The 21070-nt window shown below is 36.5% G+C and overlaps 4 protein-coding genes across 6 annotated transcripts; 2 read left to right on the top strand and 2 right to left on the bottom strand.

Annotated features, from left to right (window-relative positions):
- Positions 1–1018: 1018 nt before the first annotated feature.
- On the bottom strand, positions 1019–7322 carry LOC136773356 (sensory neuron membrane protein 1-like). Of its 2 annotated transcripts, none has more exons than XM_066726979.1 (9): positions 6632–7089; positions 6218–6343; positions 4906–5066; positions 4314–4516; positions 3975–4177; positions 2928–3183; positions 2622–2833; positions 2307–2533; positions 1019–2203 (listed from the first exon to the last, which is right to left on the bottom strand). In XM_066726979.1, the coding sequence occupies exons 1-9, from the start codon at positions 6743–6745 to the stop codon at positions 1981–1983; spliced, it is 1725 nt and encodes a 574-aa protein (XP_066583076.1). In that variant the 5' UTR covers positions 6746–7089; the 3' UTR covers positions 1019–1980. The 2 variants fall into 2 exon arrangements, with proteins under 2 accessions (XP_066583076.1, XP_066583077.1); XM_066726980.1 differs by lacking the exon at positions 6632–7089 and adding an exon at positions 7113–7322 and having other exon boundaries at positions 1020–2203.
- Positions 7323–11279: 3957 nt separating this feature from the next.
- On the bottom strand, positions 11280–12339 carry LOC136773799 (zinc finger protein 512B-like). Its single transcript, XM_066727711.1, has 2 exons — positions 12117–12339; positions 11280–11680 (listed from the first exon to the last, which is right to left on the bottom strand). Exons 1-2 carry the CDS (start codon positions 12337–12339, stop codon positions 11280–11282), a joined length of 624 nt encoding a protein of 207 aa, XP_066583808.1.
- Positions 12340–15619: 3280 nt separating this feature from the next.
- LOC136773914 (tyrosine-protein phosphatase non-receptor type 23-like) lies at positions 15620–18773 on the top strand. Its single transcript, XM_066727884.1, has 4 exons — positions 15620–16371; positions 16562–16761; positions 16932–17172; positions 17267–18773. The coding sequence occupies exons 1-4, from the start codon at positions 16357–16359 to the stop codon at positions 17762–17764; spliced, it is 954 nt and encodes a 317-aa protein (XP_066583981.1). The 5' UTR covers positions 15620–16356; the 3' UTR covers positions 17765–18773.
- Positions 18774–18974: 201 nt separating this feature from the next.
- On the top strand, positions 18975–21063 carry LOC136773912 (zinc finger and BTB domain-containing protein 41-like). Of its 2 annotated transcripts, none has more exons than XM_066727882.1 (2): positions 18975–19291; positions 19505–21063. In XM_066727882.1, exon 2 carries the CDS (start codon positions 19542–19544, stop codon positions 21057–21059), a length of 1518 nt encoding a protein of 505 aa, XP_066583979.1. In that variant the 5' UTR covers positions 18975–19291; positions 19505–19541; the 3' UTR covers positions 21060–21063. The 2 variants fall into 2 exon arrangements, with proteins under 2 accessions (XP_066583979.1, XP_066583978.1); XM_066727881.1 differs by having other exon boundaries at positions 18975–19418.
- Positions 21064–21070: the final 7 nt, after the last annotated feature.

Below are 21070 nucleotides of genomic sequence, written 5' to 3'. Positions count from 1 at the left end.
TATATATATATATATATATGGGTGTTCCACGAACGGCGGCCATGCCAATACCATCGGATAGGGGACTAAAATAAAAGTAAAAAAGTTATAAAAACTTTTTTCCTAGACCTCCTCAGTTAAAAAGTTATTTGCGCAATTAAAGATTGTCGATTATAGTAGCTCCTTTCTTAAAGAGGAACATTGTTTTGGTCGCGCATTATAAGGCCTAAAATACTAAGAAAAACACAAAAAGGAAAACATCCTCTTGAGCCTATTGAAGTGGTGGTTGAAGGCCGATCGGCAGTTTCGACCGCGAGCTCCATCAAAACAATCAAAACACAAACACTTTGGAGAAAAGCTAAGGGCTAAGATTGAAACTTTTGCAACTTTCGTTTAACAAATGAATTATTGATATTTTTGAATTGTGCGTACTTTTATGATGAAAATGAGTCCAAAGGCAAGATAATTACGTCAATTCTAGAGTTAATTAATTAATAGTATCGCCAAAAATAGTTGTAATTATGTCACGTTTGGATTCATTTTCATCGTAAACATACGCACTATTCAAAAATATCAATAATTCATTTGTTAAACGAAAGTTGCAAAAGTTTCAATCTTAGCCCTTACCTTTTCTCCAAAGTGTTTATGTTTTGATTGTTTTGATGGAGCTCGCAGTCGAAACTGCCGATCGGCCTTCAACCACTTCATAGGCTCAAGTGGATGTTTATCTTTTTGTGTTTTTCTTAGTATTTTAGGCCTTATAATGCGCGACCAAAACAATGTTCCTCTTTAAGAAAGGAGCTACTATAATCGATAATCTTTAATTGCAAATAACTTTTTAACTAAAGGTGCTAAGAAAAAAGTTTAAAAAATTTTTTTACTTTTATTTTTGTCCCCTATTCGATGGTATTGGCATGACCGTCGTTCATGTGGCATCCTGTATATACCACTTCAGAATTATCAGGTCCATAAAAATTTAATTTATATAGCAGCTATAACTCAATAAACAATATATAGATCTTATTTATAAGCGTAATTATTTTATTTCCTAAGATAATTATATAAGTTGTACATTAAATTTATACAAAGATAGTAATAATACATGAAAAATTGAAAATATTTACTATTATATCATAAATGGAGCTGAAAAACTAAAATCACATTACACAATATGATTTAATGACTGTAAAGTTATAATTGACAAAATATAAGGAAATGTTAATTACATTCGTTGAGGCCATCGTAATTTTGTGTAAAACTAGAAAGAAAACGTGGTGTATAATGACAAAATGCGCCAGAAAATTGCAATAATTTATTAACAGTATAGATGTAATTACTCTGATTTAAATAATATAATCTATTGACTATAAAATTACATAAATAATTAAGATGAAACTCTGCCCCTTGGCCAACGAAATTTTGAACTTCCTCCTGTTGGTTATGAGGTGCCCGCACGGTTGGCTAATTGATTATTTTCAATTAACGAAACATCCGTACTCAACACAAGTAAATTATAATTATATAAAATCAACAATTAAGACTAGAAAATGTATATTCTATAAATTTTTTAAAAATATTTATCGTTACACACTAAAATCTTTAAGTATCTCAACTGACTTTTGCTATGATCACGTACACCATTTTTTAATATATACTTTAAGTATATTAATAATATAATACAGGCTTAAAATTATCTACACATATTGGTTTGTACTTATCGCGCGCAAGTGTGTGTGTGTGTGTGTGTGTGTGTGTGTGTTACATGGCTTCACTCCAATAAATAACACGTCAGTTTTTCCTTACAAGTACAAGAAGCCTGAGGTATCGAGCGAATATTTTAGAAATATTTGCAAGTATTGAACAGAGCCGAGGAAGATATTTCTATCCGAGCACTAGAGGACTCGCCAGACCAAAAAATTCTTGGTCTCTGCTCTGGTAACACAATATATATATATATATATATATAATATTTTTGAGCAGCCTCTCAGAGTGAAATTTGTTTCAATCCCGATCGAGATTCGGTGGGACGGTGGCTGCTTGGATGGTGCTAATGTTCATTTGTTGCCATTTCTTCTCCTCACCTCCACTTCCAATTCTGTTACTATTTTGCGGTGAAACTTTAGTAATGTCCAATTTGCTCTCCTTGCCTCTATTCTTGTAATACAAATATCCAGATGCACCACACATTCCTAAGCCACCCAAAACATTCAGCCATTTCATAATCCTGAAAGCAAATTGACAGAGTCTCAAGTATTCTCGAGGAAAGAGCGATTAAATATATAGTCGATAACGAGAAGAGTATAATCGAGAGAGAGAGAGAGACTCACGCCACAGCCATTAAAGCTTTGTACACGATCTTGACTTTATTGACATACTCGTCACCAAGGAGAATACCCTCCTCGACCCAAAAGAGTGGGAGGAGGCAATTTGGCAAATTTTTCGCCAATTTCACTTTATCCACTGGTCCAATCATCATGTTGAATTGCAGCCTCTTCCTGCCGTTTATGGGGGTCGCTGTCATGGGCTCGAAATCCATGACGATCGCGTGCTTTTCCTGGAATTCATATATATACGACTCGTTGTAAATTACCTTCGTTAGTTACGTAATATTGTAAAATTAAAAAAAAAAGGCCATCTCGTACCGGATCGGGATTTAATCCTTTCACTAGTTTTAAGTATTTCTTATCGGTAAGATAAAAATGAGGTAGAGTTCCTATTATCGGTGCACCCACGCATTGACGAAGGTCGTACAATCCTTCGGTGAGACAAGTGTCCGGAGTGTCGCAGAAACATTTTAAATCCGGGTCCGTGCTTGGGTCCCCGAGTTCCGCGGTGTATCTCAGAGTCTTCACACCTGTGGGGGTTTCGCGTAATATTGTATATAGGTATATGTTTCTCTCCTTGTGTCATTTTTGAATTTTCTCCTTCTCGAAGAAATAAATTGCAACCTTTGGTGACAGTGTGTTGCTGGAACTTTGCACTGAGGCTCCTACAAATCTCAGCGCCAAAAGACACGATGTCATCCTCCGGTCCCATGAGAGGCGGGAAAATGGTTGTATCTGTTCCGTTATACTGATTGCAGGGAGGCCCGGCCCACATCTGCATTTCCGGCTTTTCTCTCCATTCTATAACTCTTCCAACGTCCTTGTAATTCTTCGTTCCTCGCAACACCCTCAATGTGTCCGGCTGTATCGTATGATTTTTCTGCAGACATCAAAAACGATTCATCACTCGCGCGCGTAAAATAGTCCAGCGATTATTCTGCACAGATTTCTATATAGCTCTGTTTTTCTTACAAAAAATAATGTTGAAAGAAAGGTAGAATTTATTTTTAACAATTATAACTTCTCCGATAAATTCATGGAATTTCCTTCTACAATAGGATTCGCACAATTTCATATTGTAATACAATGTATACGATATACATATATGCATGCATGTAATACTCGCGAGCACAGTGACAATACTTGCATGAGAAACTAGTATTACAACTATGCAACGTTAAAGATTGTTTTTGACTGCTTTAAAAAGTATTTATTCTTTGTGTTGGAAAAATATTTCTTGAAAAATTACAATTGAAAATTAATAATTTTTCAATTATAATGTTCACTTGAAATAAAATAGTAATGAAAATTTAAACATAATTTAGGATTCTGTAACTTTCAAGTTTGTGGTTTTTCTAAGATAAAGAATAAGCTTGTCCCAGTTGTTTCACCATACTGCTAGTACGACTGTGCTACATAATTAAAAGATATTGCACGGATATATCACACCGGTATACCAGGTGACATTGCATCGATTTTTACAGAGGTAAAGTAGACACAAGTCAGAAATAATTCTCCGTCGTAATTGATATCTCTTTCTCGATAAAACTCTACTTTTATTCTTCTTCATTTTTGTTTTACTATTCCTGTCATTGTATAAAACTTGTGCTATACATATTTCAATGAAGACATGGAGCGTATTATGGCAAAATAAATAAACATGATACTTACAGCTCCAAAAAGGGAGAATCTGTAAAAGTTTTCACGTTCCTCGATCAAGTCGGTAGCTTCCTCCTTCAGTACCGAACAAATTGCAGATCCTCCGAAATCGGATACCTCGCAATCCACGGGTAAACCAGTGAACAAAAGCTCCCCCACTTTCATTTTCATGAATAGGGAAGGAGGATTATGGAAGATACTGTTTAAACCCTTGCCTAAAAATATTCAAACCCTAGTACATTATTTTCCTGCTAAAACTTCCAAATTTAATCGTTTAATTACTACAATTGCTTTCTCTTTTACTACCACGTGACAAATGTCAATATTACATCGGTGAAACGAACAACTGACCGACTATTCCAAGGGCAGAAGGTTTTTCTTTGACGGTGGCCATGATGATTGCTAGCATCATCATATGTGGAAAAACAATTTCGGTATCCTCGGTTAATCCTGGACCACTTTTCTCTTTATTAAATACCCAGGTGACCCTCTGCTTGTAAATCACACTGTCATCTTCCTCACGATCTATCAAGTCCACCTTTTCTTTATACTCGCTAAACAAAACGATCGTATTGTAAAATTTAATCCACAAGTGATCATTGAAATCTCTCAGTCCACCTATATATATATATATATATATGTGTAAATATATTTAAAAATATATATGTATATATAGGTTGACCGGTTAAAACATCTCAGATATAAATGTGAGAAAGCGCATATATCCACACACACACACACAAATAGAACTGTAAAAAATATTAAAATTTTCATAGAACATTTCTGAATAGAAATTGTTACAATATAAATTCCGACAAAGTTCTATGCCAAATTTTAATATTTCATATATATATATATATATATTTGCAGATGTATCCAACTGTTTGATCTTGAATGTTGCAGTAATTTAATTTTTTTATCAAGCTTTGAAATGAAAACTCACTCGTAAAAAAAAGGTCCAACTTCGTTCACTATTGGTATGGCACCGTTGTTTTGAACTTCGTCAGCGTTTGTCACGTTGAAGAGGTGAACTTTAAAGTCCAGAGGAAATGGTACCACCGACCACATGTCTCGTATCTCAGCACCAGGTTTCAAAGCAATTTGCTGAAATATTAAGGATTTTCATTAAATTCTAATTGATTTATTTTCTCCCCTCTTTATGCACTCTTCACAGTTCACACGATTTTCTCGTAATTCAAACGTTCTATTTTGTATCGTCATTCTGCGCTGCAAACTCTTCTTTAATTGAGGAGAAGACTCGTGTGATTCAAGGACACATTACGTAGGTCTAATTTTTTGGCCATTGTTCTAATAAATTGTTTCATTTAATTTTCTGTTAAAAGTTGAAACTATTGGATGGAAAAGAAAAGTTTTGTAACATATATCGTTAAAAAAGTATTTAGAATAATAACAGTAAAAACGAAGCAGGTTTATAGTACAGAAATTTACAAAGTTACAAATATTCCGACTAATGCACATTATATTTAATCATTAAACAAAGGATTGAGTATAACTTGAACAAAAAAGTTGGCAAAGTTCGCAAAAATCAATTGAATAATAGATTCATATCATCATGTTTCGTAAACGATTAGCGTTTTTAACTTGGTTCGTTAATTCAAGGTGGTATAACACAAAAACGTAGATATATATTTGTTTTTACTTAATCCCAGTTATAACTGTGTGTGTCGACCTTCTTAAAAATTGTGAATAGTGCATGTCACAAAAATATCTCTCTCTCTCTCTCTCTCTCTCTCTCTCTCTCATTCACAAGCTGTACCCTCATTAATATATATATATAAACCACAGTTTTTTAATTAAAATTTGTTTATATATATCAAAGTCTACTTTGAACTTAATTAAAATTGTTTCAATTACTTAAAATTTATGTTACTGTATTAATAACTTTCAATAAAATTTTATTTCACGTAAAAACTATTGTTTCGATAAAAAACACTTGATTGTTATGTAATTATTTTCTTAAACTAAAACTTTATTGTTTTATGAATAAACTATCAGTCTCTATATTATAGGTGTTTCCTAAGAAAAGTTAAGCTACAATCAGTTCCTAGTGTTATACGATTCGATACTTTTACAACAACTTTGATAAAACTTTGCGAATGCTTTACGTGTTCTACTCTGTTGACAGCGTCAACAAACGTGGTGAAAATTGAAGAAATGAACAAACAAAGCAAGAAAATATAACACAATATTGTTCTTGTTACAATGATTAAATTTAGTTTCAATAATATTTTTACCTTTTTAATCTGCGATCTGAGAATTTTTGGGAACGCCATCCAGCCAAATCCAATACCAAACACGAAGGAGCAGATTCCTCCTATTGCTAGTTTTGTGTGAAGTGGCAATTTCGCCATTTTAAAACTCTATAATAAATGCAAAGAAATTGTGTGATAAAATATATTACAGTAATAAGGCAAAATTAAAATCAAAGCAACCCCTCCTTAAAACGAAGGAGTTACGCTTGGGAAGAGAGTGCTCGTCATTCAAACCTAATCAGGCTGTATACCAATTCTAAAGTTTCTAGTGAAAAATCTCAAGCGAATATAATTGTACCAATAAATATGCATTTATAAGAAGAAAGTCACTATTAGTCCGATATAACTCCTTCGATAACGAAGGAGGAATGTTTGACGTTGGCAATAAATCAAAACCTTGTATCTGTAGCAAAATCGCACAAATCTGTTGCCTTTCCGAATTATTGGCACAAACGAGGATAAAACATGAAGCAAACTATGAAAACGACGTTTCAGGTCCGTCAATTTCATCACTTTGATTCCAAATAGCAGAGACAATGGCCGAAACTATTCGTAAAAATCTAATTTGCATTTTGTTGAAAAAAATTGCAAGAGAAGAACGCATTAAGAAGTATACACGAGTTGTAAATATTAATTTACTATACAATAAATAAATATAAATATAGAAATCACAATAAGAAATTAACAGTATTGTATCACTGAAGCGCGTTACTATACAATAGTTTAAATAAATTTATGACGCATAAAAAATGATTGAGGTGTTCTCACTTGATGAAGTTTGTTGATGGGGAAAAATTAAAAATATAATGGAGTTAAGATATGAGAGAAAATTGAGAAGAGACAAAGAAAGAGGTAAAAGGCAGGTATAGGTATATACCTTTTGTAGAAAGGTTTAAATTGCACGTTGATCAAAGGAGGAATCCCATGAAAAATGGTTGGAAATGTCGGAATTGGTTGATATTGTTATTTGGGCATTAAAGAGTGGCGAGATGGAAAGCACGAGGAACGGGAATTTGGTTTGTATGGCGAGCGCTCTGCCGTACGCAGGACTCCTCCTAGTGACCGACTCACGACTGACGCGGGTCACTTGTCACCGGTCGCGGGTTGCCGCGGTCGCGTCTTCGACGTGGAGGAGGAATTCCACAAAACGATCCCCACACGCACGTCCCCCACACATTCGCGCGACCCCCCGCGAAATCCACCCGTCTCGGCACAAAGCGAAAAATATAACAATAATATGCATGCACCTTTGCATCCACACGTCCAGCTACAAAGTACAAAGAGACCTCTGCAATCCCATCGGTTAGATAATCACCCAAACGCCTCGGGATTTACACACTCTAGACTTTTTGCCAACTAATTTGCAATTTTAATTTCACTTCTCCGAACAGACCTAACCATTTTTTCAAATCTCCAAATTCTCCTGCAATTCTTTGACAAATCAACTTGATTTATTTTAGCAGAATGTAGGTTTATTTTACAAGGCTGAGAGAAAATATGTAGAGAACAATTGAATTTTTGTCTCTCTTCTCTTCATTGTCAATCTAACAGCAATAACTCGCGGGCGCACGCGCGCCAGTAACTTTTAATTATTTTCAATTAAATCCAGAGGGTTTTCTTTCGCAATATCAATGCAATTGCGATTAAAGTCGCTTTGGATATATATTGCACGAGTATTACCACAGGTTGATAGAAGAAGCTGCGCACACAGTAAATAAGTCACAGGGAGAAGACTGATATATTTCGAAAGTATTGTTTTACCAATGCTTCTTTGTGTTAAAGTATCGTTGCTATAATTATATAGGTTTGATTCTCTAGTTCACACCAGTCCTACCATTGTCCTTGTGTGAGAATAATTTCTGCGCAATACCAAGCAATTAATTATTGAAATGTATACCTACTTAACTCTAGGTATATAGTGTTAGCTCAGCAAAAATCCACATATACGTGCAACTATAACCATAGTCTGGCGTTTAAAATTCTGTTGCATATTTATTAAGAAATATATCTTATCAATTTCAATAATAAGTGAAATAAAACAAGCACACACGCACAGATTTTTCTCTTATAAACCGAACTTTGCATTTTTGGAAAAAAAATATCACATCTTTCTTATTATCATACATTGGCTTATATGCTCAATCATTAAAATGATAAGAAATCATTGTAGTTGTTTGATCGACCAGACAACACAAGCTAAGAGTACTACAAGTTAACCATTAATCTCGTTAATGAGCGCACGCACGCGCATACGTAGGATATTTTTCTCTTACACAAAAACCAACATGTTTCATCCCACCAAAGTCAAAGCAGTAAAACCATTGTGTCTCAAATAGTAAATCCATGTTAGTCGAACGGCGAAGAAAACTATTTTTATATATACCTATATATTGCATGATACGATATTAGTTTGGTGGAGATTTTTATTCAATTTACCAAGGGACAAAAATAATATTCTATAATTTGTCTTTCTGTGCAATAATCTAATACAGATTGAAATTAAAAACGTGCCGGTTATATATGCTGTGTGTGAATCATATTTTTATATAGATATATGTATATGTATACTATAATTGCAATGACACGTTAATTTTCAATTTCCTTGACATTCACCTTGCATCAGGGATTACGTGTGATGCCGTAACATTTATGCCTGCTAGTATTGTTAATCCATTCATTTATGAAATCGTGTGTATAGATTTATGTATATAGCATAAGGGTGTCAAGTTGAATATATAAAAGTGTCGATTCGCTTGAAGAATGCATGGCGAACCGTAAACTTGACCTTTCCAGTCTTCTCGGAAAAAACTTGAACCAACTCAGGCCTTTCAATTGCACAGTGACTAATATTTGAAATATATAACATGTAACACACGTAATCAACGATGGATGATTCCCATGCAATTACAAGGTTTTATCAAGTAAATATTAAGGCCTAATTGAGAGCTAACACTGACCACACACGAATATCTTTAATTCTTAAATATATTCTATGTAGCGAACCTTGACGCGCGCGTTGTATTCATTATAATAATAAGATTTTTTGGGAAAATTTCAGAATTGACTATAGGTTCTTGATTCTTTTACATTATGGGAGAATTGAACAAAAGATGCGCATAGGTATAGGTATCCGCGTGTATAATCATTTTTTATTATTTTACAGATAATAGAAATTATAAAGAATATAAAGCTTTGTAAGAGACTTTAAAAGATGATCGTACATGCAACAGAGTGTAGAGATAAAAGAATCCATCATTGGCAATCTTGGTTCGATTATTTTAGCCAAGTTCTTTTCACACCCTCCGACCATATATTATTGCAAAATTTGCTACAACCGAACACTCTTAATCGACCGAATGATTAGAAAAACTCAATGCCAAAGAGGCTTTCAATTAGAAAAGCGTCGTTACCTAGAGTTACAAGAGTAATATACAAGGATAAATCATTAGTTCGTCTATTAGTGTTCTTCTCATTGTCCGCGGTCCTTTTGTGACAACAAATCTCCTTTCTACTACACTAAACTCAAACACAAACATTCTCGTTAGTATATGAATGATATAACGACAGAATGAAAGATTCATGATATATCAACGCAGGTGTTTTCTACATTTGCGATGACTTTCTTTTAAATGGTTTCGAGAAGGATCGCTTTCGGGGCTCGTCGACTGTGATTGCTTGCTGCAGGTGGGAGAGGGGAGACAAGAAGGTATGTATATCGCGGTGGTTATTGTTGGGTTTATATACATATAGTATATATATATATATATATAGGTAATTTCGGGGTACAGAGTAAAGTGGTCAAGAGTCGTGAAGAATGCATGAGGAAGCCAGAGCGAGCAGCGAAAAGTACGACCTTCCCCCTGACGCGAAGCGAATAGGTGCGAGTTTTCCCACGAAGTGAGCGACACGGTGCACCCCTCTCTAGAGCCACGCGATAACTTCCAATTGGTCGACTTTTTTTCTTCCTACTTCCTACCTTCCTCTACTCGCGACTTTCCAAGACCGCACCGCGTTCAAAGGACAAGGACAACTCGCGCGCCCCATCCATCCCTCCTTTTCATGCATCAACTATCTAATCGGCTAACTGGTCCCACGCAAACCTCGACCTCTTTAAAATAACTACTTTCCATCTCTCCAATTCCCACACTTTATCTGCAAGTTTACCTCCTTAATTAATCATCTTGAATACATTCTTTCATGTTTATATTGTAATTAAAAATTTATATATTCATTTTTATACACTATATATATATATATATATAGGTACATTCTCAATTATGTGTATATTTATCCGTTAATTTAAAACTATAAAATTAAATGATTCCATCGCTCCAGTCAACAATAAGGTTATTGTCAAAGAAATAGCTGTGTACTGTATTAGAAATACGGTTCATCGATCGTCATGTGGATTTCATCCACATCAGGGCGTTAGAGCACTCGCGAGTATAACGTATCATAAACACCTGCATCTTGCAATCAAAATGGCTTCTAGCCTCTAGTAGAACAAAAGGCGAGAGTAACGATCGAGAAACGTATAAAGATTTCTTTAATTAACAAATGTTGTAAAAATTGATAAAAATATTAAATATACGGGTATTTACAGAGAGAGAGAGAGTAGTGGCCGAGGTATATACATATACTACACAAGTATAGATTCTTGACAATGGTCAAAAGAAATTTTTATCAAGGTAAGAGGACTTATTTTGACACGGTGAAAGGTAATTGCGAGGACCGCATACTTGCAAATAGGCTTACGGAGAGTAATGTTTATAGTGCGCGCGTGAACAGCTGCAGGAAGAGAATAGTATTTGGGACGTAATGGAGAACGGTAAAATGTGTGAGGGAGGAAAGGAGGAGAGGGGATAAAGTCTCTTCACGCAGGCGAATAACTTTTTGAAATGCTATAGGTAACCGGACAGCGCATGCGAGCAGCGTGTATTCAGAATTTTTTTCTCGACAGCGGTAAAAATAATTTTTATCAATGTATATAGCAAGAATTATTTTTACTCGATGAAAAATGATCAACGACTCTATATACTTGGGTTTACCATATGGAATGTTTGTAGTGCGCGTGAACAGCTACAGGAACAGGGTAGGGTTTAGGAACGTGATAAGGAACGGCAACGTGAACGGGATAAGGTCTATCCACGTGGACGATTTTCTCGTAGGCAACCGGATATGGCTTTGGTACCGGAACCGGAACAGCTACGGGACGGTCCACGGGAACGTGCACGTGTTTCTCCACGGGAACCGGGATTGGCCTGTCAACGTGGATCACCTTCTCAATTGGCACGGGATACGGTTTGGGCACGTGAACCGCTACCGGAACTGCTACAGGAACAGCTACGTGCTTCACCACTGGTACCGGTACCGCTATCGGATGTGGCACAGCTTCTGCTACCGGCACTCCTACCGGATGTGCCACCGCTGGAGGAACCGGAACCGCTGAAATATTCCACCCTTAAATTAGTCTTTCTTCCTTAAAGAGCATTATGGAACAATTAACCACGTGTATAAATCCGTCGCGCAGTAATTCAGACTATACTGTCTAAAAACTTTTATCTATACCTATATCATAGCGTGATATATTTATAAGTATATAAAAACTAACAAGTGGATCTTATAAATCTTCGTCATTATCAAAACACGAATTTATATTCTTTTTAAATTATCTTTCCTAAGAATTATTTAAAATATCAAACTTATTTAGGTTGCGCTGCCTGATTCCTTCACAATTATAATTTATATAATCATTGTTAATTTAGACGATCAAATGAGACTCTCATTGTACTATATAATAATTCGATCAGTACTCAATCTTTCTTCTCATTATCCTTCACAGTATTTTTATAATTGTATCAATCCGATGGAAGATACTGACGAACAGGATGGTGTTCCACCACGTGATGTGCAGATGGATGTGGGCCGTAGTGCTCGTGATGCTGATGATGGTCGTGTTCGTAAATCGGAGCCGGTTCAGGATGGCCATACTCGTGCTGCACCTCGTGCTGATGAGGCAGCCCATATCCCAGATTTACCAAATTTCTTTTGTCCTGTCTCTTCTCCACCCTCGCTGCTTTCTCATCGTCCACTCTGATCGCCATACCCACTCCAAGGCACACGAACACTATCTGCAACGTGCAAATGTGAATTTCGTCAGAAAATCCGGTCCCCATCGATTTTAAACCTTTACCATTCAGTTTTAAAGAAAATAATATAGGAATACACGTGTCAAGTGAAAGCGAAAAACATAAACTGCGCACTGAATTAGAAAATCACACATGGTGTAAACACGCGTACACCCACGCAATATCACAACAGCTGAAAATATGATATATATATATATATATATATAACTTAATGTATGAGAAGAAAGAAAAGAAAAACCGAGTTGTGGTATACCAGAATGAACTTCATAGCCGATTAGTGATTCGATGCTGGTGCGAAGATGTCCGAAGGAAAACTGACATTGTTCGTCACGGTGACCCCCATAAGTATTTATAGAGTATCGAGTGGATGGACTTTCGCTGTGCTACCGATATTGGCCCAAGGCCAGGCACAACCCCGCTTTTCTTTCGTGCTCCTCTTCTAGGAAGAAGCACCTGCTCGTTCACCATTCAGTACCGGAAGTCCAGTCCTCATTCACAAGAACACACACTTGACTCTGCCGTTTTTACTCCAACTTCCTTTTTCTCATCTTAAATAAATATAGCTTATTTCAATTCTTTATTTCTCCTCCTTCTTCGACGAACCAATTCCAACGTTTCCCACTTTCACCCCCTCTCTTTGAAAATATTTCATTCCTTCCCTCAAAATCCCAAGTCATGCACTATATCCAAGAAATAATAATTAAAAGGCTATGATAAAGAATTTTTTCTCAGTATATGCATATATTAAATGATGAAAATTAACATGTATCCTTCTCGAATATATATATATCAAAAAATTTCTTTTATCCATTCTTATAGATGCGTTCTTGATACAAACGAATTATCATTAATTTAATTAATATTCATTTTATTCCAAATCAAGTATTTACTTAGTTCCAAATAATTCCTCGATTTGATTGATTTTAAATAATATTTCTTTCTGTCACTTTCGCGCGGCACTTATCATTAATATTTTTCTTATTGCGAAAGGCTCGATCAAGAGTCCTGTATCGATAATTACATTCAGCTATACTAAACTTTCTCACCCTTCTTTTGGCGCGAAGCGTCGATTTCGCGCGTATTCCTAACGCAATGTCAAATTCTTTTGCTACTCTAGATCATACGATAGCCATAGTTTCAGCCAATCGACCATTCGTGCATTCGAATTTTAGATGCTGAATACGTGAGGCGATCGAATTTGCACCTCGCACGACTTAGTCGCATCCTTTACACTTTTCGTAAGGAAATAACGTGAATTGGCCAGTGAAGTAGATTCGCGTGCAGAAAAAATGTGAAATAACAGTCTTAAATCAAATTTGCCTAGCTGGCGTGCAAAATTACGTTATTGGCCCGTAATGAATCTGGTTGACAGAAAACATTATATAAACGAATGCGCGAGAAATGCTGCAAGATCTGTGCATGGGATTTTAGTCGTGTGTCGCGTATTAAATAACGCTGGAAGCTTTTTCCCAGAGTTCACGTAATAAATGGAATCATGGAGTAATTTGTGTAGAAAATAATTAGATAGTCATAGGTCACTATTGTCACGGTACGTGAATCTTAAAGTAAATCGAGTAAAGAGATTTGTAGTCCGCGCCAATAAGTTCCGATGACTCGGAATAAAATTAACTTGGACTCTACGAGATAATGGCAAATAACATGCAGTCAGACTTTGATTAGTGTGTCTGGGCACGACGGCCACGTTCCTTTAAATGGCATCGAGAGCGTTGATGTTCACGTTGATGCGTTGTATATAAGAAAAGAAACATATATGTATACAGAGGGTCCGCTGAAGAAAAAAAACCCAGACCATCGATATAAAACTCTCTTTATCTTCGTAACTTGAAGAAATATCAATTTTTTCAATAATAAGACTTTTCTCACAGCAAATCGAAAGACGCTTAGGAAAGGCCTTGTGAAAAAATCTCTCATCTCTTATGGTTGCAGAGTTGCATAGATTTTTATGGCCGTGTGAGCTGGCTTATTTTAAATATATATATATATGTTTCACCTCGTTATATATATATATATATATATATATATAAAGCAAGGAACTCGCTCGGATGGGCTATTTTGATTTTCGCATCGGAGAAATGGAGAAGGAATATATATTATTATATTATATTATTGAAATATATAATTTCAATTTTTAAATATATATATATATATATATATATATATATATATATATATAGATAAAGTTGGTTGTTGGTTGTCGACAGATTAAATTGAAATTTAAAGGGAGAAAAATAATAATGGCAGATCTTGTTTGTTTCCAACAGATGTTGAATATTTTGATCAGTGGTAGGCTGGTAGGTAGGATGGCTGGGGGGAGGGGATCGATTAACGACGTAGACGGGACAGCGTCGGTGACGACACCGATTCGTCTTTCTGCTTCCTGGATCGATCGCAGTGCCACTTGCTACCGATTATGCGTCTCACCGATGAATAATGAATAACGCGCAACGCCTACCTTACCACAAGCCACATGCCGGAGATCCCATTCGCCATTCGTTAGAAAATGAAAGTTAGGAAAGTGACCACTGCCCTGCCCCATAAGGAAGTCCTCGAGAAACTAATCCATTTCACTTGCACTCGACGACCATTCGGTATTAATATCTCGTATAATAGGTATATACTCGTTATCATTTCTTATTATCACCTTTTTCATGTAAATAAAATTTTTTGTCAAACTCAACCGTTCTCCACATTTGTAAGTTCCATGCTTCCGAAGTAGGACGATAAAAGGTTGGATCCAGAGTATAGATGCAGTGTCTCTGCGCGTATACAGAGAAAGCGCGTTTCAATTCTTCTATTTATCAATATATCCTTTAAATATTTTTACTTTTAGTTTATTTTTCTTTCTCATTTTATGCCTTAACTGCATGGCTTTGGTATATATATTCATACTTTTATTTGTTAATTATTTTATCTTGTAATAATCTTTTGTACAAGTACATTTATTTCTTAACGATTATATATATATATATATAAGAGTTTTATTATCATAGTAATGTAGCCTATAATAAGGCGGTAGAAAATTAGGTGAAATGTTGAAACGTCTTTTTATAAGGACGAAAAATTAAAATAAACATTTAAATATAGGTTTATTTATAGTATATATTAATTGAACGTATATTTAGTTTATTTATAATTTGATCGTACGTCAACGTATCGGGGCCTTTCGGATGTAAATCGTTAATTACATATATATGTAGATATCGTTGCACGCGCGAGAAGAATGGGTTGGGAGACAAAATTCCTCGAGAGAGACGTTTCATTTTCACCGGAGGTGTACGTGCCAGGCAGTCAGTTATTGTTAGTAAATTAAGACAAAAATGGTCAAGTGGAACGAGTACCACGGTGGGGCCAATCAAACCTACTAATATATTTAATTGCGAAACTTGTGCAGCGTTAATAAAAACGAGTGCCAACTTTTGTTCATATACCTAAATTATAAGGAAACACGATTCAACTATATATTATACTATTTTCATTCAAGAGTGCAAATCAAATGGAATTAAAGGAGAAATGATTGCGTGATTGAAAACGAAAGTTTTAATCAGAAAATATAAACAGAGTGATGTGTGAGATGAAGTTATTTTGGATGAATAATGTAAAAAAATGTTTTAATTCGTGCGTAGAAAGAAATAGAGGGATAGGGGGACGACTTTGATATATGCAGTGCAGTGGGGAGGGACAGTGTCAAAGCCAACGAGGCTATTTATTTCAAATGGCCGTTTCGTTTGGTTTCCTTTGATGGGTAAATAGGCAGTTACGTTCAACCGCACTTTCTTCCCCGGAAGCTTAGGCGAACAGGACCAAGTTCCCGATTCGCAAAGACGGGAACTGCAGTTGAGACTCGACTGGAACCAGATGAACCTGCCCGTTTCTTCCCGACTGGTCGAGAAGAATATAAAAGAACGTGTTATTGTCAGATTCTGCGAGTAGCTCCTCCACGCTCAGCTAGCAATGTTCAAGTCCCTGGTGAGAACTGCAAAAATCCAAAGAATTCCTACTTTATCGTATATATATATATACTTATACCATTTCTATATCCTTGCCCTTCCATCAAGTACAATCTTGAGACTTTCGTTACAAAGAGTACCGAAACTTTTTGGAATACTCGCGAAAACTTATACTTTTTCTTCAAATAATTGTTCATCAACTTTTTCAGTTGTTGTGTGCGTTGGTGTGCGGTTCCGCGCTCACGGCGGAACCGGAAGAAGACGCGAAGCAGAGGAAACGTGGAGTTCTCGGTAGCGACGGATGGGTGGGAATCCCCAGCCCGATCGGCTACGGTCACGGACAACCATGGTCGGACGATCAAAACCCTTGGAGAGCAATTAAAGCACCGATTCTCGATATAAATAATGGGTAAGTTCTCTTATCGTTCGAAACTCTTGATATTAACGAATTTCCGTTTATTCAACGTAAATATCGAGGTATAATCTTAAATTCGAATCGTCCTTTGCTAAAAGGCGGGAAAAGATATTTTTCTGACGAGAGCGAAGATTCGGTAGAAAAGATAATAAAACGACTCGTAGATGGCAGTACGGAGGTGGAATCGGTTCTTACACGAAAGGAATAGTGACTGTGGGGACGCCGTCGGTGGTGAAGACAGTTCCGGTGTACATAACCAAACACGTGGTTGTGGAAAAACCAGTTCCTGTCCCAGAGCCAGTACACATTGAGAAACCGTACATTGTACCGATCGAGAAGGTGATTCCAGTACCGGTGGAGAAGATCATTCACAAACCAGTCCCGGTGCCTGTTCCGGTTCCGCAGGTATTTCATTTATATCCCTGCTCTCGTCGCACAGCGATCAAGTTGAGACACGATTAAATTAATGATTATACAACGCATTTATAAATTTTCATAGGCCATTCCGTATCCGGTGGAGCACGCTGTACCGATTCCAGTGAAGCAACCAGTGGCGGTACCCATCCACCAGCCATATCCGGTTCCAGTGAAGCACGCCGTTCCAGTTCCGGTTCCAGTTCCATATCCAATAGCGGTGCACCAGCCATACCCGCAGCCGCACTTGGCAGGATTGGCTGGGCCATTGTTGCCCCGTGGCTACGGCCACGGCCAGCTTTACCCGTTGCCGGTACACGCTCATACCCACCAACAACAACACCTACCGTATCATCCACTCTCCCTGCCCCTCCCCAACCTTCTTCCTCATGGATTAGGCCACGGAATTGGCCATGGCTACGATCACGGACACGCCACGTTGGCAATTGGACAAGGACACGGATATGCCCATGGCTACGCTCACGGCTATCCCCATGCCTATGGCCACGGCCATGGCTACGAGCACGAGGATTATCAGAATCATGCCCTCGAGCACAAAAAGAAACGCAGCAAAACTGACTAAATCTTCAAAAGTTCAATCGGCCCGATCTTATCGTAGTACGAAATTTCACGCGGGACCAATCCCACGTATCTCCATATTCTTCAGGAACAAAGCACAAATGACACACACACACACACACAGTTTTATTATCTCCATTCTGAAACGGAAAAAATTTTTCTTCCCAAGATACAACTCACAGGCAGGGTAGGAAAGCAATGTTTCGCAGCTTTTTCGGCTTCTCGATGAGAGCGTTGTCTTATTAATTAACTATACGTACGTTATATATTTGACAGTATAATTAAGCGATCTATCATATTGATTGTTGCGCCGTAATTTACCGGAAACGCCATGAATCTTCTTTCTGTGTTGCATTGTTTAAAGGTCGCGTACATTATGTGCCAATATATGTATATTTGTTGATCTTGTTATTTTATGAATGTATGTACATATAGATTAAAGAGTTAAAATTCTAATATGAGAGAAAAAAGTTATGCTCGTATGAAAAAGTTGCGTAAGTACGCAGTTTTCAAGCTTTCTTATTTATTAAAAGCTTTCGAGACCTATACGTGACCTCCATTTATGCGTGACCAAGAATCTTTTATTGCGCGAAGGAAATTTTTACACTTAGTAATAATAGGCTAAAATTACAGCGCATCCTAGTCGACGAAAAATAAGGATTTTTATATACTATATACAATTATTTTTATAATTCTAAATATAAAAATAAGAAAAATTAAAATCCTCTTTTATTTAATAAACCTGTTATTTTTTAATTTGTAGACGAAAAGCTAGTATATTAACTATATGGGTAACGTAGAAATACTAATGTATGTATATGAAACAGGACAATAGAGAGGAATACGAAATATATAATATGGCTAAATGTGATAGGAATTATGGTTTACAATACTTTATAATATCTGATATGATCATTCATATAACGTTATATATAAGAAGAAAAATTGCAAGACTAATGAGAAAAGGGAGGCGCATGCGATGCGACGTCACAATTGGTCGATGAACGAACGAGCCCCGAGATCCCCGCGATGAATGAGCCGAATCCCCCTACACACGTACAAGTCCTACATACACATTCATATTGCACACAAATGAAATGCTCAGTATTGGTAAAATTTAGCCAAATCTGTACGTGTATTATACACACTATACGTTATAGGTGTGTGTGAACGGGTGGGGATCTTGTAGAGAGAGAGAGAGAGAGAGAGAGAGAGAGAGAGAGTGCGGAAAAGCAAAGCACGGAAAAGTTATCGTTCATGCCAGTTCATGCGACGCGCATATTGAACGTTCCGACCATTGGGTTAAATAAGAAACAGCTGATTCAGAAGATTTCCTGCTAAAGGAAGAAGTAACAACTCCCATGTTTCCATGGCCAAACGATCACCAACAATCAATAGCGAATAATAATGACAAGATAAACCTTTCTACAAATTTCCACGATATACCCAGAAGCTACGGATTATAATAAATCAATGATTGACCAGCGTTCTACATTTTTCCTCACAAACTTTCATAAAGCGATCCTTGAACGTTAGTAGACATCCTACATTCTAATTAACCGTTTGCACGTTCTTTTTCTCTAATCTTTGTTGAGATCGGTACCTCGAATGATGTACGGATGGTCAATGTATATGAAAAAGTGAGGTTATGTTTTTGCGTAGGTTAAAGCCAATATTATTGTGTATCTTTTTCAAGATTGTAAGGTAGTTTTATTATCAATCTTATATATTATTTATCTTGCAGCATCTACCATTGAAATGTTGGAGTTTTAAAGGAAACTATGATAGAGTTGGAGAGCTCCGAGAGGATCAATATTTCTCATGATGCTAATATTATGAATAAAGTGATCTCGGACGACGAAAGGGGCGAAAAAGTTGAAAAACAAGATAAAATTGGTTCCGAAGCGTGTGCTTTGGAGGAGAGAATTTTATCAAAGGAGGCTGGACAAAGCGTAACTAATATTGAAATCAATGAATTTCATAATGATACATCGTGTGAAGAATTAAAAAACCAAGGATCCTTATCTTATGTTGCTGCCGCACATGATGGTAATAATTATATTATTATAGTTGAGGATGATGCATTGAGAAACAGTAATGCATTAACATTATCTAAAGAAAATGGTACCGATGATATTGAAAAAGATTCTGCACATTATAATAAAGTTATATTAATAAGTAAAGCCGTATCCAAGGATCAAGCCCAAATCATGGAAGAAGAAAATGCGAATGAAAATCATTCTACTGCCATGAGCAACGAAGGAGAGAGCCTGCCTGCAAAAGAGGATGGGATGTTTGTTCAAAGAATAGGGATAGATCCAAAGGCAACCACCAAATGGTTAAAAGCGTTCAGACCTCTTCCTTTCTATTATACGGAAACAGGCAAACCTTACTTAAAGTGTCCGGCATGTGGTGCAATGTCCTTTACCTCCACAACCTTCCAGAAGCATTTATTTACCCACATGTATAAAGATAGCGAAGTTTACTCGTGTTCCTTTTGTAATTATACAAATGTAGAGCCTGGTATGATATTTGCTCATTTATCCAAGCATCAGGATCAGTGCGAGTATTGTAATGAGAATTTAATGCGTAAAATCAACTTTGAAAAGCACAGAAATGCCTGCTTACCCAGTTTCTCTGTTAAGCGAGACCAACATGGAAGATTTATCTGCTCTACTTGTAATTTAGTATTCGATCTCCTTTCCCAAATGGAAAAACATTGGTTTAGACACTCCTGCAAACGTGATAAAACTTACCAGTGCAAAGAATGTTGGGGCTTGTATAGCAGCAAGGAAACCTTGGATAATCACAAATGTTTAAAGTGCCCTGTATGTGGAAAAAGTTATGATAGCTTGCACAAGTTAAAAGCTCATACAATGTGGACAAAGCATTATTTAAAATGTCCGATATGTTCATACGAGTTTATTTTAACAATGGACCATGAAAAACATATTGCAATGCATAGACAAATTTATAGACGAATGATCGATCAAACACATTGCTTACAAGCGGCAGATGGCAAATCATTTCAGTGTGACTTGTGTGACAAAATATTTTATTCTCTACCTCGCCTTACCGAACACCTAGAAGAGGAACATGGCTATAGAAGCGTGAAGAAAGAAGAAGAAGAAAGTGAGGACAGCGAAGAAATTGAAGAGGAGGTAAATATGGAAATGAAGAATGAAACTGTCCTGACCGAGCTAAATCTCACAAAAGATAAAAACATCGGGCACGAGGTGAATGCTAGTGGCTGTCACGAGTCTGACGAAGGAACTGTAAAATCATTAAGTGAATTTTGAGTTGAAAAATT

Source organism: Prorops nasuta, unplaced genomic scaffold (assembly GCF_024137725.1).
Source record: "Prorops nasuta isolate Cenicafe-Biocafe unplaced genomic scaffold, Cenicafe_Pnas_1.2 PNAS00005, whole genome shotgun sequence".
Taxonomy (NCBI): Eukaryota; Metazoa; Arthropoda; class Insecta; order Hymenoptera; family Bethylidae; genus Prorops; species Prorops nasuta.
Note: the sequence above shows the minus strand (reverse complement) of the source record. Positions and strands in the feature narration are given on the sequence as shown.